Source organism: Stegastes partitus, unplaced genomic scaffold (genome assembly GCF_000690725.1).
Source record: "Stegastes partitus isolate 25-593 unplaced genomic scaffold, Stegastes_partitus-1.0.2 Scaffold275, whole genome shotgun sequence".
NCBI lineage: Eukaryota > Metazoa > Chordata > Actinopteri > Pomacentridae > Stegastes > Stegastes partitus.
Genome location: NW_007578006.1, coordinates 370,610 through 387,944, shown reverse-complemented (window position 1 = coordinate 387,944; position 17,335 = coordinate 370,610). Strand labels below are relative to the sequence as shown.

Sequence of the window (17,335 nt, the reverse complement as noted above, 5' to 3'; positions counted from 1 at the left end):
GGAGGGTGGGGTGAGTGACAGACTGACAGTAACAACTAGCCACTAGCTCTAATCAGGTTTTCAGAGTAATGCTGTAGCCCAAGGAGCATGGCTGTGTGAATCCATACAGTGTGCTGGTGTGTGTATGGGCGTGTGATTTGTTTACCTTGGTTCTGAGCTTGCTGGATGTGTGTGTTTTGCCCCTGGTCTCCATTGAGCCACGGCTGCATGCGGAGGTATGGCTCTCTGTTCCTCTGGTTCAACTTGTTCCACGGTTTGTGTCGAGACAGACTGTCACTCAATATTCCCTGAAACACACACCGGGAGAATGTTCAGACATGCAACCACTGTAAAGTACAAACAAAGCAATGAAACTCTGGAAGGGGCAGATAATGTATATAAACACTGCTTTCGCTCCACTTCTCACCTCTTTCGAGTCCTCCAGGTTGTGATTCTCCTCTCCTGTCTGGCAAGATAAGGCCCTGCGGGAGTCCGTGTGCATGTTGCTCCACCACTGCTCCCTCCAGTAACCCACCCCTCCAGCGCTTCCAGAGCGGGCCGAACCCTCTGAGCTCCGACCCAGCCTGAAAGCTCCGTCAGCAGACATGTCGATCCCTGAAGAAGACCGGCCCTCCCTCTTTACACTGGTGCTGAAGTCCAAGACTGGAGACGGGGATGAGGGCGAGGACAAGAGGGAACTGGGGGGCTTCTTCAGGGAGAGCGCCAGGGGGTTGTAAGGTGGGAGGGGGGCGGTGAGAGGAGAGCCGAGCAGGTCCCTCTGAGATAGCGATGAGGAGGAAGACGAGGCTTTGAGGATGGGTTCCAGTGCAGCCTGCTGGGCCTCCATCTCTCTGCGAGCTTGCTCTAAGATGGAGCGGATGGCTTCGTCGGATCCGCTGCCTCCTCCGCTTCCTACTCCGCCCCCGCCCCCTCCTTTCAGCCCTGCATAAGACGGTTGAGCATGGGACAGGTCTGTTGAGAGAGGAGAAGAAGTCATTAGAGACACAGGAAAAGCCGTGGCGTAAAATCTTCGATGCCACTTGAGATGAGGAGCTACAACTTACCAGCTTTCTGCACCTGCAGCTCTCTTTTGGCCTGTTCCAGGATGGACTTAATGGCCTCATCTGACCCTGCCTCTGGGGTGCGGACACGAGCAGTGATGTTACCTGGAAGGAGAGGAAGAGGGAATGGGAGGAGATGAAGAATCGTGTCAGATTAAAAAGCAGGGATAACCAACAGAGTAGATAAAGCGAACAATAATTGAGCCTATAAGGACATCGAATAATTACACGAAAGCACAGCACAAAGAACAACATTCCCACCACTGAGCTACAAGGCAACTACACTGGAGGGATTGTCATAATTTCTCTGGTCCCTTTGGAGCTCACACATGCACACGTGCTACAGGGTTCGTACAGTAAATGCTCCCCACAGAATAACAACTACCAATAAAATCCCTAAATACACATGCTGGCTTTTCCTTTGACGCAAGTCACTGGAACTGTGCGGTTACCTTCAAGGCACATTTATATCTGTATGCCTGCCCACAATTAATAAACGGCAACACGCGCGCACGCACGCACGCACACACACACACACACACACGCCATAGATACAGTTCACCCCAACACAAACATGCCACACAGACAGAACGTGCTAGAATCTCTGTGTGTGAAGGGGACAGACCTGTGTGTGAAGCTGTATCGGAGAGGGTTCTCCGCTTCGGAACATCCTGAAACATTCGGCTAAGCTGGGGCTGGCCTGAGCCCTCTGTTAAAAACAATATACCACACACTATGTTACAGCACTTGTGTGTTTTTTTTTCTTCTTTTTTTTCTTTTTACAGCTAGACTATATGGTGCCTTACAATGCTGAGCAAATATAAGGAGAGTGTGTTCCATCCAATGCACATTATATAGTACCATAAATGCATTGATCTCAACCATCTGTCTCCTTGGTACAAATCAAACTTCTGCCTCTAGCAGAAATTTTAAAACCACTAGAGACAGACTAGTGAGGGATTCATAATTTAACAACAGGTTTCAAATAGGGGCAAACTAACTGCAGTCTCATTTTTTAACATGGTCTGTCTATGGCTCATTGGTAAATTTTGTTATGTTTCTTGTACCACTGAGACCACCGTCAATCAGAAATGTCCTGATGCGTAAAGAAAAGCAGGCCCAGGCTAATCGAATCTACCCGTAGTTAACAGTACCCCTGCCTTCCTCCTAGTTCCCACCGATCAATACTATTGATGTGTGAAAGGTTTCCGTATTGACCACAATAGCTAGGAGCAGCTCTTGGGATTAGTGCGTGACTAGGAACTCATTCAAAACACACAGGTGTGGCACAGAATGGGAGTTTGGAAAGAGAAAGGAAAATAAAAAGCTAGTCCATATTGACAGGCTAATCAATGGCTCTGTGCAGGGCTGTACACACACACACACACACACACACACGCACACGCACACACATGCAAGACACACTTCCCCACGCGCAGACACATTAAAGAAACCCAGACTAACCTCTCTGCCGTCCCTGGATGCTGCGCAGTGCGAGGATGTTCTGCTCATCGGCGAGGAACTGCCTCATCTTGTGGAAGGGCTCCTTCCCCCGGATGGTTAGCTTGTTCCACGGCTTTGGTCTGGCGAGAATCTCACTGACCGAACCCTGCGACAGTCCCAGCACATAGTGGCCAAACACACGCTGACCAATGTTGTGCTTGATCAGCTGCTCTTTCACCTGCCGGGCAATCTCTGCTGTGTCCATGTCTTCCCCGTCCAAAACACTTCCTGTAGTAGCGTCAGAGTGGCTGGGTGACGGGGCACTGCCAGCTGTGCTGCTCCCATTAACAGGAGCCATGTCTGGGCTGGCTGGAGGAGGCTGAGGGCTGCTGGCTGCCAGAGGGATGGCAGCAGACCCTGAGCCAGGGGTGGAGGTAGGGATGGAGCTGAGGGTTGGAGTGAAGGGGGTGAACAGTAGAGCCCCGCTGGGGATTCCAGACGACTCCTGCAAGGCTTTCGAGTAGAAGGTCTGGAGCAGCTGCCGCTGAATCAGGGAGTTCAAAGCCATCTTACCACCCACCAGAGGGAACACAGGGGAGTAGAAGTCCTGTCCAATGCCCGTAGGAGTGAAAGGGTGCGTTTCGCTGCTGCTGGTGGTGGTAGCAGTGTTGAGGGGGTCCGTGTGAGTGCGAGACAGGGGGAGCTGAGAGGAGGAAGGAATAGAGGGAGGGGGAGGAGGGGGCGAGGAAGAGGGATCGCTGGGCATGGTCTCCTCCTTCGTTGTGGACTCTTCTGTCCCTTTTCGCCCGGCTGACCCTACAAGAAAGGTCAAACACACCATGCATTATGGGGGAGTCAACAAAAAAGGGGTTCCAAAACGAGAGAGAAAAAAAAAAAACAAAAGTTGAAAGTTATCTTAATCAAGTCTTTTCCAAATAAGTGAACTTTGTTTTCCTTTTTTGCCAACCCCCCCAGACAAAGTGCCCATGCATTTGTGATTTCAACCTTTCTTGTAAGCAACAGCCTGGAAGAAAAAAAAGGACAAACAAAACAATTGACACTGTGCCACTTGGGCAGACTAGCTTGGCCCAGGGCTCAGTCTCTCTCTCTCTCTCTTTCTTGCAGGCAAAGTGGATGTAACTGGACACAGTAAAATGATGTCCTGAGATAACCAATGCACCATGCGAGTCCTCTTCATGGTGCTGCAGTGTTCTCGCACCCTGAATTATTCCATCGTGGATGCAATATCATAGTCTTTAGTTCATAAAAAATACATTCAAGTGAAAAAAATTTAAGCAATAAAACCCTTACGAGAAACAAATTTTATGGCTGAACAGAAAACAGATGCATGCCACCAAACACAGAGACTGTGCAGCTCTGCTGACTCTGAGCAAAGGGCTTACTTCACTTCTTTTAAAGAAGTTAAACTGATTAAATTTGTACATTTACCAAAACAAATATAGACATAAACTATGTTTTCTCAGTCTTGTAACTACTAGAATCCATCTTGAAGATAAGCGCTGGGAGAAATATTATTCTAATGCATAACCATTGAGACTTAACATGATTGAGTAAGACAGTAAGCTCCCCTTACTGTGAATGTTAATCAATTCAAAGCTATTCAACTATTCAAGCCTAAAGCCATGACATTTCAAACCCATAAACACTGTTGCAGAGGGCAAGAGTCCTGATGTAGGGGGCATAGTATGGTGTCCTCATTTTTGTGTAATGCCTTTTTATTAACGTTCAGGTTGACCTCCTGCTGGGGTATTTACAAGACATCACTGATGCCTTTTGGTCTCCTGCATGAATCGTGGAGCTAAAGAAACAACATCTCTGTACCATGATAAAAGTTTTGCATGTCTTTTGCATTTGCAAACAAAAAAATCGGTAGATAGAGGCAAATATTTCCACAAACATTTACAAACAGTTAAGTATTCTCAGAGAAAAAGAATCTATACGCACACATTCATGTATGCACTTCCCTGATGCCATCTCTAAGTTCCTGCTCAGCCCTGCCTGCAGCTAAACCCTCACAAAACCTCCCACGTACACTGGACTCAGCTCCGGCCTTCTTTCATTTTTGTTGGTTTGAGTGAAAGTTTTCTGAAGACAGACTGTCCGGTATTGATGAACCCAATCCTGACAATAGCCTTACATTTGGGCAGACTTACCACTCAGCTCAGTGTTGGCGATGCGCAGAGCGGCGCTCTCCGATTGAAGACTACGGTTCCTCTCCAGCAGCAGCACCTCCAGGGGTTTGGACGAGTCCTGATGTGGAGAAGAGGTGGAGCAGAGGTTAAAATGAGGGTTTTTCCAATAACGTTTTCCCAGCCCTTCCTTCAGATGTTCATTTTTACCTGTCTTTTTTGTACAATCGTGCTTTGTCAATAACCTAATTAGTGCAACATTATATCCACAGTCCAGTGCTCACTTGTGCCATGTCTGCTTCTTACCTGCACAGAGTCAGATGTTCCAAACTCCATAGTCTTGAGGATACTGTGGGAAGAGTGAGAGAAAAAACATTCCATATGAACCCCGTATAACAACACACATGCACACACACACATCTATCATGTAGTGCATTAGCACACTTTGCTATTTCTGTCTCTTTAAGGACAAAGAAAGGATACAGAGGCAGGGCGCAAGAGAGACACATTATATTGCTATAAACATACAAGCTTCACCTTTGTAAGGACACTCAATTGAGTTACCCATCTTAAATGAAGACACGCAGCTTGTTTAACATTGTTAAAGACATCAAACACGTGTAATAAATAGATCTGTGCTGGACGCACACATACAAACAAATGACTTCTTACCTCAACTCCTTCTTCACCTCCTCATAGTCAGCTTGCTTCTGCAGTTTCTCCTCCAGTTCCTGTTGATTGCAAGGAGACAAAAACACATTAAGATGATTTAAAAGAAAATAAATAAACACAAGCAATCCTTGGATCTCTATATATCATGATGTTATTTCACTTTCAAAGTCTAGGTAACAGAGATGACAGTGAGCTAAAGTGTGTACAGTTACAGGTGTGATTAGAATACATGAAGCAGAAAAACAGCAAGAATACAGAAATAGTCCTATTAGAAATGTATGGATGAAACATTTGAAATACCTTCAAAAACTGTGTGTCTGTGTGTTCTGTTGGTACCTTGAGAACTGCAGACTTGCTGCTAAGCTGCTGCTCCAGCTGAGTGATCTGGGAGCTGGTGGTCTCTCGGAGTTTGGTCAGGCTGGCCTGCAGTCTCTGGACATCCTCCACCAGCTGGGCGGTCTCCCTTTCTTTGGCCCTGAGCTCCGCCTCCAGACTTGAGTTGGATGTCGCCTCTGGCGCCTGTTCCTGAAGGCCAAATAGGTCGACAGTTTGCTTTAATGAGCAAACTAAAAACTTACACAAGTGCTCAGAAAGGCATCCTTACAAAGTCCTGCTTTCACATACATTAAATTAATCAATACATCAATAAGTATTGTATGCAAAACAACAGCTGATCAATGCTAATCAACACTTCAAAAGGCCCCCCACCTTCAGAACAAAAAAAAAAAAGTGTGGTAATTTATCAACCAATCACAACCATCCAGCACCAAAGGAAACTCGATAATCTGCTGGAACAGTCTGGAACATCTGCTATCTGTTCTATAAGTCCAATAAATCAGTTAATCAATACATCAATCACGTGCTGCCATTTTGGAAAGCACTACTGGTGATGCCAGTACCTGACCTTTCATATCAGTGACTACACGGATCCATAAATTGAAACTTTAATCAGTCAATCACCTCTAGGATAAAAAGGCCAAGCTGATCTTTAGCCTATCAATACCTCTGTGTCAGTGAATAATTGAATTGCGTTACCGTGTCGGTGTCGGCCTTGGCTGGGCTGCTGAGCTGCTGGGATTGGTCACTCAAGGACAGCTGCTCTCTGAGCGACTCCGCCTCTCTCTGAGCTGCTTCTGCTCGCTGGAAGGAAAAGGAGAAACGCTGAAAAGAAAATCCTGCGTTGGAGGTTCTCACACTGTCAAACACGGTTAATCTAATGTTTAATGCAGCTCGATGCAGAGTTACTTCAGCGTTAATTTGGGTGTACAGAGTTTTTCCTTCTTTTCTCCTCTCAACCTGTCTCAATTTTCCACTAGCAACTGGAAAAAAATGGAAAACCAATTTAACACATGTGGATAAAGAAAGAAGACTGACAAACAAAGGAATAGAGAAACCAAGAAAGGAAAAGCTCCTGCTAAAAAGAACCATCATGCCGTTTAGTCAGTGTTAAATCTGGTAACTTAATGGCTGTTGGAGGATGCAGTCATGGAGAGCTAAGTTGTTTGTGATGGAGTGATTTTTCTTCAGCTCAATAGTTTTTTGCAAAGCATACAGCTGAATTCACCACACTGCATAAGCGTTGGACAAAAGGCAAACTGAAGGAAGAAGTTTTCCAATACATAATCTTCTTCTACCAGCCAACTGTGTGTTTGTATGGAAAGGAAGTCAGTCCCCTTTAGCATAAACAAATATATACTACAGAGTAAAGGATGGCTGAGAGAATGCAAAGCAAACATGGTGGATGACCACCAAGGTTGGATAATTAAAAAAATGTAAATTATTCCTGAGAATTGAGATGATACCCGCTGCCTCGTATTTATAGCTAAACCGCCATGCTCCAGTTGGGAATCATCTGCAACACTGGCCAACTTGCCATCATTAGGAGTTACAGGGAGCCGATTCCACAGCGTTCCTAATTGCAACCATATTGAGAGCTGTTATTGACTGGGTGGGAGTTGGGCTGCTAGTTGCAAAAGAAAAATCCTGTTTTCCATTTTCTTCTTATAAAAGCATATAAAAAGTCTGTGACTGAGCTGGAGGCCATGCTGTCATCCTCTGTAAAGCTCAAATCAGAAGTGTGAATAGTGTGTGTGTTTGTGTGTGTGGCATTATAGTTGGAGCGTTAACCTTTAGGCTAATATTAACATTACATGCCTATGCTACCCCTTTAACCACAAATCATACTCTTGGGCTAATAATGAAAGTTAACAACAATGACATTAACAGATACCACAGGAATATTTACAACACAAGGGCAGAGGGCGCACCAGGGGGCTTATTTCAACTGGCTGGGTTTAGTAGGTGTGTAATAAACATGTAAAACAAACAGCGAACCTCATAGTAATAAGCAAGTCATTATTCCTTAATGTAGGCCACATTTCACAGGTTCTGAATAGAAAAGAATATTTGTATTAGAAAGGATGAGGCTGTTTCTTTATGTCGACAATCCCATAAAAAAAATGGCCAAACCACCCCTTCTCGGCAACAGGCCTGTTTGTTCCTAATGAGGATTTAAATATTTACAAAAAAAAAAGGGGTCAAGAACATATAGTGCCATTTTTAGATGCTAAGCTAAATAATTCAACAGCTGGACACTGTAATGTTAGTCAAACCAGAGTAAATGGTGCATTTGTTGGGGACTATTTTCAGCCCCGGATTAATAAACATTTGGTGTTCCAGTGAATATTTACAGCAGCAGAACCGAGTATGTGGGATCAGCTCTAAACTGCACGAGCCGACATTCAACATTATCGAGAAATATGTCACCTAGCGCAACTCTGTGCCTCATTTATGTGTTGTTGTTTTTTTGGGGGCAAGAACAGAGCAGTGAGGAAGAGAAAGATACATCAGGCTTTGTATGCACAGACGATACTTGTAAATAGAATGAAATCATTGTCGATTTTTGTGTTTTGACATTTGTTGACAAAAAGAAGAATAGAAAATATGATGAGATTAGATTCTTTTAATCAGATTTAATTCAATACGCACATGTTTCTTTCTACTCATTTATTCATTCTTTCTCTGTATTTTAACAGCAAAACTTGTGGACTCTGTTGAGATAGATAAATATATATTGAGCAGGTTACCTGATTGGCTCTTTCCAGGTCTGTCATCACCATCTCAATCTCATCGGCCCTAAGACAGACATTTATTATTACTCCAGAGAAACACACACAGGGGATGTGACAGCGCTGAAAAGGGACACAATGAGACACAGCTTACAAATAAAAACAAAGAATGGATAAATGAATACATGATTCCCGGGAAGAAAAGTACACTCTGCTCACATCACGTGTGCGTGAGCGATTGTTCAGAGAGCACACATTTAGAGAATGCTGGTGCCGTGTCCATTAAGCTACTGTCTAAATTTCACCTTAATCCATTGATTGTGAACTGCATAACCCAAACAGCTTGTATGTGTGCGTGCATACATGTATTTAAGTGTACGTGTGTGTGTGTCTATGTGTGTGGGTGTGCACATGTAAGCCCCTAAACCCGGGCCACACTAAAACAGAGGGATTACATTAATAGAGCTCTAAGTCCTAATACAGCAGACTAATCTGCTATGAAGCTGTGTGATTGTGTCTGACTAATGGTCTGGATGGAGGCCATGGTTCACCTCTCACTTGCTAGAGGTCAGACAGCAGGAATACATCCCCATAAATACCACCTCTCTTTCATGATGTGACGTGAACACCTATCCCTTTTCTGCAAACAGTGGGACCAACGGAGAAAAACCGTCGGGCAACGAGCAAAAACAACATTAAACACAGACGTAATTAATGTTAGTATTTCTACATCACTTGCATTAAGTTCCAGGTTGTGCCCCACAAACTGTTTAATTGCCTAAATATGATTACCCTCTCTGTTAATTAGTCCTCAGCATGCGTTTGTGCCGAGATCAATTCTGAATACATTTCGCCATACGAGGAAGCGTGGAAACACTGACCTCGCGGATGCCGTTCAATGCAGCGCAAAGACGCATGCGTGTTTATTTAAGACATTACTCACTGATAAGAATACACGAGCGACGCTGAGTGCAAAGATGTGAGCGCATATGTGCACTGCTGCGTCCATTAAGACCTTTTGATTTCGCTGCAATCTTTTGATAGTGAACCCAATAACCCACGCAGCTTTTGTATTTGTGTGTCACAGTATGAGAAACAGTGTTATGTCCCATAGGCTTGAGTACTACTGATTTGAATGTGTTTAACAAAACAGACACAGTTGATATTAGGTCAACATTGTGCCACAGGCAATGCAGCAAAAAGAATCAGATGTGGGTGGGAGAGCTTTTCACTCTCCGCTTTTATTCTTTCCCTAACAGTTAAAAGGATCTAGTATGTATTTAAGCAACATAATAGTACACTACCTCAACAGCTTTTATCCTGTCTTAAGCTATAGTGTGCGGGACCCATGTGCGCACTCAGTCGCACTCCCGCACACACAAATGCAGGGTCAGAGAGCCAACAAGCTAGAAAAGCTTGTAATGGAGAGCGTTTATGGGTAGTAATGCAACCCAAATACACCACCGCTCCTGCTCCAAATGTGATCATTTAATCAAAGTACAGATGCACAAAGTCTTCTTAAATAACCTTTGGATTTGGCTGTATTTGGGAATTATAAAGGCAAAGCTAGCGGCTGAGGGCCAAAGCAGATCACAGGGAAGGGATTTTCTGCATATCCTGATACAGTCAGTCAGTCGCTGGGCAGGGCAGGAACTGTCCATGGCCCGCCAATGCACCCAGTGGAATTAATTCATCAAACGCTGAACAGTAAAGGGAGGGTCCTTCCTAATGATTAATCCTGATTTTATGCCACCAAAACTTGTCCGCAAAGCTTACGCAGCAGCCACAGGGAGGAGCTATGGAGTAGATACACAGCTGCACTTGGAAATCGCATATGTGCACACAAAACGACACACACTCACACACACTCTTTTGTACCATGAAAGCCAATGGGTGCACCCAGTGACATCAGTGAGTACTGTAGGACTTCTGAAACAAGCCCAGAGCCTCTAAACCCCTACTGTACTTCCTCCATCTCAGACAGGCCTTTTCATCTCTTATCATCTTCTCTCTCTTGCTCCTCACTCAACTGTTCCTTTTCTTTTCCACCCTCTGCCTGCCTCTGTCCTTTCCCCTCAACCGTTCCCTTCCCATTGCCCTCCACGTTTTCCTCCTTTCATCTTTTTTTTTCTTCTCCCTTCTTCCTCCTTCCACCTCCCCTCTCTCATCTTTCGCCCTCTCTTCCTCGGCCTCTGTCCTCAGTGCCAGCAGGATATTCCCCTGATTTAGATTTTCATTTCCCTCCTCTATCACACTCTTATCCCCTCTTCCTCGCCGAAACCTCCAGCCCCTGGCTTGCTTTTTGCCCTCCAGCTTTCATCACTCCATTCCTTTTCTTTCCTTGGCTTTCTCCACATTGCGTTTTCACAGCGTGTTACCTTGGGGATTTCGAGGAGGCTTAAAAAGAAGCTAGCTGTGAGAGTGTGTCTTGTGTGTGTTGTGTGTGTTGTGCGCCATTTTGTGTTTGTGTGTGCTTAAGATGGACACAGGGAAGAAAAGCCTATTGATTGTTGCCTAATTATCAGCAATTAAACGCTTTAAACCAAAATGGTATCAGGCCCTTTATGTACAGATAAAGCTGTGCACAAACACCGCAGAGGAGTTTGCGTGTGCGCACACCAACACACAGAGCATCCTGTGAGGCGGGAGATCAATATATCATTAATCTTTAACAGGGACTAAACGGGTAAAACGTGGCCAGTCAGGCCCTCGCAGCGCTGACACAGAGAGGGGGCTACGCTACATCTACAGGCCCGCCTCCCGCTGAAGCTCACACTCTCTGGGCACCGCAACATCGACCAAATTCTCAGGCTGTGTGTGTACGTCCACGGCTGTTTGTGTCTGCGTGCGCGAGTGCGTATTTTAAAAGGCAGATTACCCAAATGCAGCAAGAGGATGGGGGGATTTGTCACGCAATGTCCTCCTTAGTGGAAAGTTTAGAGCAAGTGTGTGTGCGTGTGTTTGTGTGTGTGTGTATGTGTGTGTGTGTCTGCGCGAGACAGCGCATGATATGTATGGCATTTGTGTTTTTGCGGTGCCAAAATATATGCAGTTAAAGGGTTAAAAGTTGTGTTCAGCCAAACACTGGCGATTTGCTCAGCCAAGCAGTAAACGGAGGAAGGACTCCAAGGACTGGGAGGGTGCAGGGTTAGAGAGGGTTTGTGTGTGCTTTAAAGCGTTGCATTAAAATTTCAGATCACAGCACGCCACATAGTCAAGGACCCTGACTGCCTCAGGCTCACGAGTGAGTGAGCGAGTGTGTGTGTACACTTGTATATGTGTGTGTGAGTGTGTGTGTGTGTGCGCATGTGTGGATGTGGGCGGGCGTGTGTTTATTAGCTTCTGTTAGCAAATGGGGCCTACTATAAGTGTCTTTTCAAAATGTGTTTTCTTCTGACATAAAAGGAAGAGACAAGGACGGAAAAAGGAGGTGTAAAGAAATGTAGAAAAAGTAGAAGAGCAGGGCAATATAGTCATGGGGGAGGAAAATAAACAGGGAGGGCCCTCTGATAGACTATGAAACCTATTGATTAGTGCCATTACACTGCATGCAATGTCTTCCTGTGGCCTTTCCTCTCACGAACACACAATGCAGGAGATAAAAGACAAAGTGTAGGAGTGAAGGAGGTAGAAAAGAGGAAGAAAGAAAAAAATATTGTGAGGAAGACAGAAGAGGGATCGATCTGTTTTTAACAGCCAATCAATTTAACAACTCTGTTAATGGAGAGACACAGTGAGTTTGGGGCACGGTAAATGGGGCAGGGGGGGAACTTAAAAGCCAACTTGATATCCTGCCGTACTTTGTGTGTGTGCGCACTCTGTGCCCTTGACCATTTTATGAACGGTCTTGGATTTAGCAGACGAGTGCTTGTTTCAAGGAAAACGCGATGTGTTTATGCAGTGCACCAATTACCAATAAAAGCACCGTGAAATGCTTTGTTTTTCTTCCCAGAGATGTTAAATTTTCAGCTTTCTGGATGCGGTTCGGACGCTCGAGTGGTTCTGGTTCCCACTACTAACCCTGAGGGAATGAGGAGTGTGAATGTCATAAAGTGCCACTTCACAGTGTGGAGTGCTGACATGGAAAAGCTTCTGTTCTCATCCCCGCCACTACTATGAGATCAATAATGATAGATGCCCAGGGCTCAAGTAATTGAAGCCACCTTATCTTAAAGGTCCTGTTAGAAAACCTGTGTGGCTTTAAGTCTCAGATCTCAAAGTGACCCACATGAGTTTCCTCTCCGTCATGGCTGCATTGAATCACTGAGAGCCCTTTAAACTACACCACAAAAAAAAAAAAAAAAAGTCTATTTTGATGCTTTGCCGTGGCTGCAGAACACATTACAATCCTTGTCAGTATTTACAGTGCGTGGGTAATGCTGGGATTTGGAGGCTGCTGAGCGTTGTGGGAGACAATCCAGCTGTTAGGGAGAGAAGGGGGGAGTTTCCAGGCAAGGAGATTCACTAAACAGGATGATTATGTCAGGAACAGACTATGAAGGAGCCAGAGGGGAGAAGTCACCCGCAAACACACACATAGATCAGCGAGACACGTACTTTGCTGTGGATTCCTCGTCATACTTTGTCTTCAAATCAAAGAGCTCGGCCTGAGTTGTTTCAAGTGCTGCGAAAGACGAGAAAAGAGTCAGTTGTGAGTTTCTCAGCTACAAATCAGCTTCCAGTGAACTCATATCCAAGTATGGACAACGTTTTAAAAGGCAATGAAAACATATTTTCTTTAACAGCTTCTTCCAATGATATATGGGCTCACAAAATTTTCTGACGAAGAAAAAAAGTGTTATCATACGGAAGAGATTTCTGCGTTTCAGTCGCTGCCTGTGATTTTCTCACTGGTTTTAATGTGACAGTTGTGAAGTTACTTGCTTATGTTTCCAGGCCTTAGTCTCATCAAACCACACCCGCCAAGTCCAGATGCAGCAAATTAACTTTTTGAGCGTAAAACTTAATAATCACTTGCCATGTTTTTTCCACATTTTAGCGACGGATTTAACTACAGATTTGAAGCAAGTCTTCAGAGGCTTTCAAGCCAGCTCCACCTAATTTTCAGCAGCAATGAACACTTTATCTGAGTTGGTTAAAAGAGTACCCTGTCTGAGCAGACTGAGTAGGCTGGTACCTGTCTGTAGGGACTGGGCCTTGTGTTCGGCCTCTTCCAACCTTGAGGACATGGAATCCTGGCTCTCCTGGAGTTTCCTACAGAGGCAGACAGGAGGCGAGAGAAAAAGAGCAGGGAGCAGAAAGTCAGTGTAAAGAGATACTGAGTCAGTAAATCTTGGGTTCACACTTTGTTGCAACTGCAACTATTCTCTATTTTCCCACCATTTCTGAAGTGTTTTCCCCACTAAAATCCTCCCAACACAACCCACTCCTCATTAAGCAGCCCTATTAGGCAGGAATGTCTGGCCACTGGGGCACACTGCACCCAGGGGGAGGGAGGGAGAGAGAGAGAGAGAGAGAGAGAGAGAGTAAGGGTTGAGTAAGAGAGGGGGGAGGGGGCGACAGAAACCACAAGGATAAAATAGATTCATTCTTAGCATATAAAAATTTTGGCTCTGCTGAGAAATTGCCACTGCGTGTAAAAACATCAATAATCTCGCACAAAGACGGTCTTTATGGCACTCTTTGATGCCCCCCTTCTCCGCCAATCTGTCTCTCCTGTCATCTCTATTTTTCTGCCCTCTACTTCATCCTTTCATCTCTCTCTCTCTCTCTCTCTCTGTCTGTCTCTCTCTCTCTCTCCCTCCTTCCCTCACTCCTTGCAGGATAAAATGCATCGGAGGTGCCATCCATTTACTACCCCTCTCAGACACAGGAAGTCAGCTCTCTGCAGACAGGAAGGGGCCTATAAAACACTGACGTACAGGAAATACAGTTGGACAATTGATCTTCTACTGTACGTCTGAAAGGGGCAAATGAGCTTTAATACAGCTTCACAAAGCAAACAAGATGACTGACACAAGGAAAATGCCAAGTCTGTAATGTGCTTCTCATAAACACAAATCTAATAAACCAACTTGAAATGGGGACTTTTATCAAAATGATCAACAAGAACTTTCTTTTCAAGTGCTTTAATGACTGTAAGCAGCTTGTGGAAAATCCATAGCATTTGGGAAATTAGGTCTCCTTTAATTAGAATTAAACCTGAAACTGTTTAGAGCGGCTATATGATCATTATGTTTGGTGTGGCACTACAAACTCCAGACTGTGCTGCTGAGCACTTCTACCAACTTACTGAACTTAATCTGTCAATTCTGAGTCTATTGTTTTAAAGCTTAGGCAGAATTCATTTCCGTGTCCTGTTCACCCTACGTGGTGTCTTTAACCCTCTGAACCTTAAAGGCATGAACGGCATGTTATCTTTTCAAGATCATCAAAATTACATCATTTGTCTTCGTAGGAAACTGTCAAAACAGGAAGAATTGTTGGATTTTCAACTTTCCAACAGTCCATGAACTACTCATTTGTGACGTACCGTTTCATCGGGAAACGAAACCAAATCTGAGCCACAAATTGTACCATTTCATTAAAATCACTTCATTCTACATGTTTTGTTTAAAAATTAACCCAAACTGTTTCCTTTAAACAGATTCTGTAAAATCCAGCTCCTCTGCGCAACCTTGAAAACATGAATGACTCAGGTGCGACCAACAGTCACGTGATAAAAATTCTGGGGCTGAACTGCAGGTGTTCACACAGAGCAGTTAGAAAAAAAGTGTGTAAACAAATTTAAGATTATGATTCATGGCAGTTTAACTTTGCTATACCGCAGCAAAGACATTTTTGAGTTATCTACTTTTAGCCATCTTGTGCTGTTTCCATAGAGGTTCAAGACTTGAGGCTGCAGTGAAAAAATAATAATAAATGAGCCCACAGTGAGTAAAAATGTGACAGGAGCACAAAAAAGCACCACCCAGAAACAGCTCGTGGTTCAAACCCTCATATAAGTGCTCATCACTTCGGCTCTACACATATATTCCATCAACTCAAAACAGGAGTACGTCGTTATCCACGTTAATGTGGGCTCACAAAATACCACCACCTGGTTTCCATCATATTAGTCTGGATAAAATAAAAAATGTACGAGAAATCCAGCCAAAGTCAGCTGTTAAGAAAAACAATATTATGGCTGCCCACATCTCAGGCAATTAGTTTAATTGTCTTTATGGTGAATGGACTCCTTCCTGGAAGAGGACAGTACTGGGGCATTCTAGCATTTGTAGGAGTTAATACATCATTTCAGTAGTCAGATTAATTTTTTTATGTTCCTAAAATATCTAGCACCAATTTTGAGCGTATTTATTACAGTCACAGGCTTTCAGTGGATCTGAAAATTACACACTTAATAATGCCTTGCTGGAAATGGAAGTGACCCACAGTTTCAAAATGAACTACTTTGTATCAAAATAGTGACAGCTAAGCATATTTTTGTCATTACACGTGTTCGGTGGGTTTGCTCAGTGTATTTACAGGCACAGTAGAGGCCCAATACACCAGCATAATGGCTGAAATATATCTTGACAGACAGGAAATAGAGTCCCATCAAAGCAAGAATGGCAAGCACCCACATGACCAAAAATGCTGGCTTTGTCCTTCATGCCGTTTATCTCAATCACTACATTTATCAGCAGAGGGAAAGAAATACGCAATAATTTGTTGATCTGACTGATATTTACTAAGAAAAAGTCTTGGGAGGATTAGTTAAAAAGAAATTATTAAGCTGAGAATAGCTTTGCTAAATAAAGTCTTAAATCTTAAAGCTATCACTCAAAGATTAGAATCTGCAGTTCTGCCTGAGGGCGCGGTGACCCGAAGGTTTAAAATGGCAAAATAATGCAGAGGTTATTACTTGAAACACAGCTGCTGCCGCGCACAAAACACACAAACACGCAGTTATACCTCTCCTTCTCTGCATAGTCGTTGTGTAGCTGGAGCTGCTTCTCTTGGGCCAGGTTCTCTGCTTGATTCTTCAGAGACTGCTCGTACTCGCGGATCTTCTCCTTCAAGGCCTTGATGGTCACCTCTGGAAATAGATTACAGCAAAGAGACAAGTGTTGAGAGGAAAAAAAAGGAAGGAAGAAAGCGAAAATGCAGGCAAAATATATAGAAAACAGACTGTGGCAGTTTCCTCGATGTAATGAATAGCGGCGATGACGATGATGCTTTTGACGGAGTGTTTGACCTTTACTTAAGGAACAGCGCTTCATATCCGGCATTCTTCCTCTGTCAGCACACACCAAGTCCTTGGCCGCTGAGGCTTCTGCCTTAATCTTTACATCCAAGACTGGTATAGAATATTCAGCGTTCACCAACAGCAGATATGCCGTATTCATTAGGACTGCATTAGTACTGAAACCCCATAACCTGCTGACGGCTGAGCTCTGTATGGGGCAGCCTGAAATAAATCTAACACATAACTGGAGTAATAAATAGGCCTCCATGTGTATGTGTGTGTGTGTGTGTGTGTGTGTGTGTGTTTCTTCGAGAAAGATATAAGTGAGTGAGACAATGATATAGAGCATTGCTGCTTGCTGCCTTTGACTGAGGGCTCTTAGCACTTTGTGTGTGTGTGTGCGCGTGTGATTTAAACTCCAGTCTCACTGCTCTGACACATAATCAATAGAGGAGAGTCCCCTCAGAGCCCTCTTACCCCTTAACTGCTTAACTGAACTTTAAACATTTAGGTTGCGGGGATCAATGGCCCCTGCACTCTCTGTGTGTCTGTACGTGTGTGTGTACGTGTGCAAGTGTGCGGGGCGGGTCCGTGTGTGTGTGCGTGTGTGTTTAACAGGAGTGGGAGTTCCACAGTGTGTTTTGGGGTTTAAATATCCCCCATCTATTGAGGCGGGAAGGAGGGATAAAGGATGAGGGAACAGGAAAATCAATGGCAGAATGGAACCCTGCCGCTATCGAGCTGTTCCAATTAACTCTCACTGAGGAAAGG

The 17,335-nt window shown here is 44.3% G+C and overlaps 1 protein-coding gene across 3 annotated transcripts in view; it reads right to left on the bottom strand.

The window, feature by feature from the left end:
• The window catches only part of cux1b (cut-like homeobox 1b), a 64,333-nt gene that overhangs the window by 15,847 nt on the left and 31,151 nt on the right, over window positions 1–17,335 (bottom strand). Inside the window, exons 6-19 of one of the 3 annotated variants that reach the window (XM_008282540.1) lie at window positions 16,291–16,414; window positions 13,511–13,587; window positions 12,931–12,997; window positions 8,392–8,440; window positions 6,341–6,445; window positions 5,642–5,830; window positions 5,306–5,364; window positions 4,940–4,982; window positions 4,658–4,754; window positions 2,505–3,299; window positions 1,666–1,749; window positions 1,044–1,145; window positions 407–951; window positions 146–287 (exon numbers count right to left, since the gene is read on the bottom strand). In XM_008282540.1, the coding sequence (XP_008280762.1) occupies window positions 146–287; window positions 407–951; window positions 1,044–1,145; window positions 1,666–1,749; window positions 2,505–3,299; window positions 4,658–4,754; window positions 4,940–4,982; window positions 5,306–5,364; window positions 5,642–5,830; window positions 6,341–6,445; window positions 8,392–8,440; window positions 12,931–12,997; window positions 13,511–13,587; window positions 16,291–16,414 (2,478 nt within the window). The remainder of the gene's footprint in view (window positions 1–145; window positions 288–406; window positions 952–1,043; window positions 1,146–1,665; window positions 1,750–2,504; window positions 3,300–4,657; window positions 4,755–4,939; window positions 4,983–5,305; window positions 5,365–5,641; window positions 5,831–6,340; window positions 6,446–8,391; window positions 8,441–12,930; window positions 12,998–13,510; window positions 13,588–16,290; window positions 16,415–17,335) is intronic. The other 2 variants (XM_008282541.1, XM_008282542.1) reach the window with 2 other exon arrangements.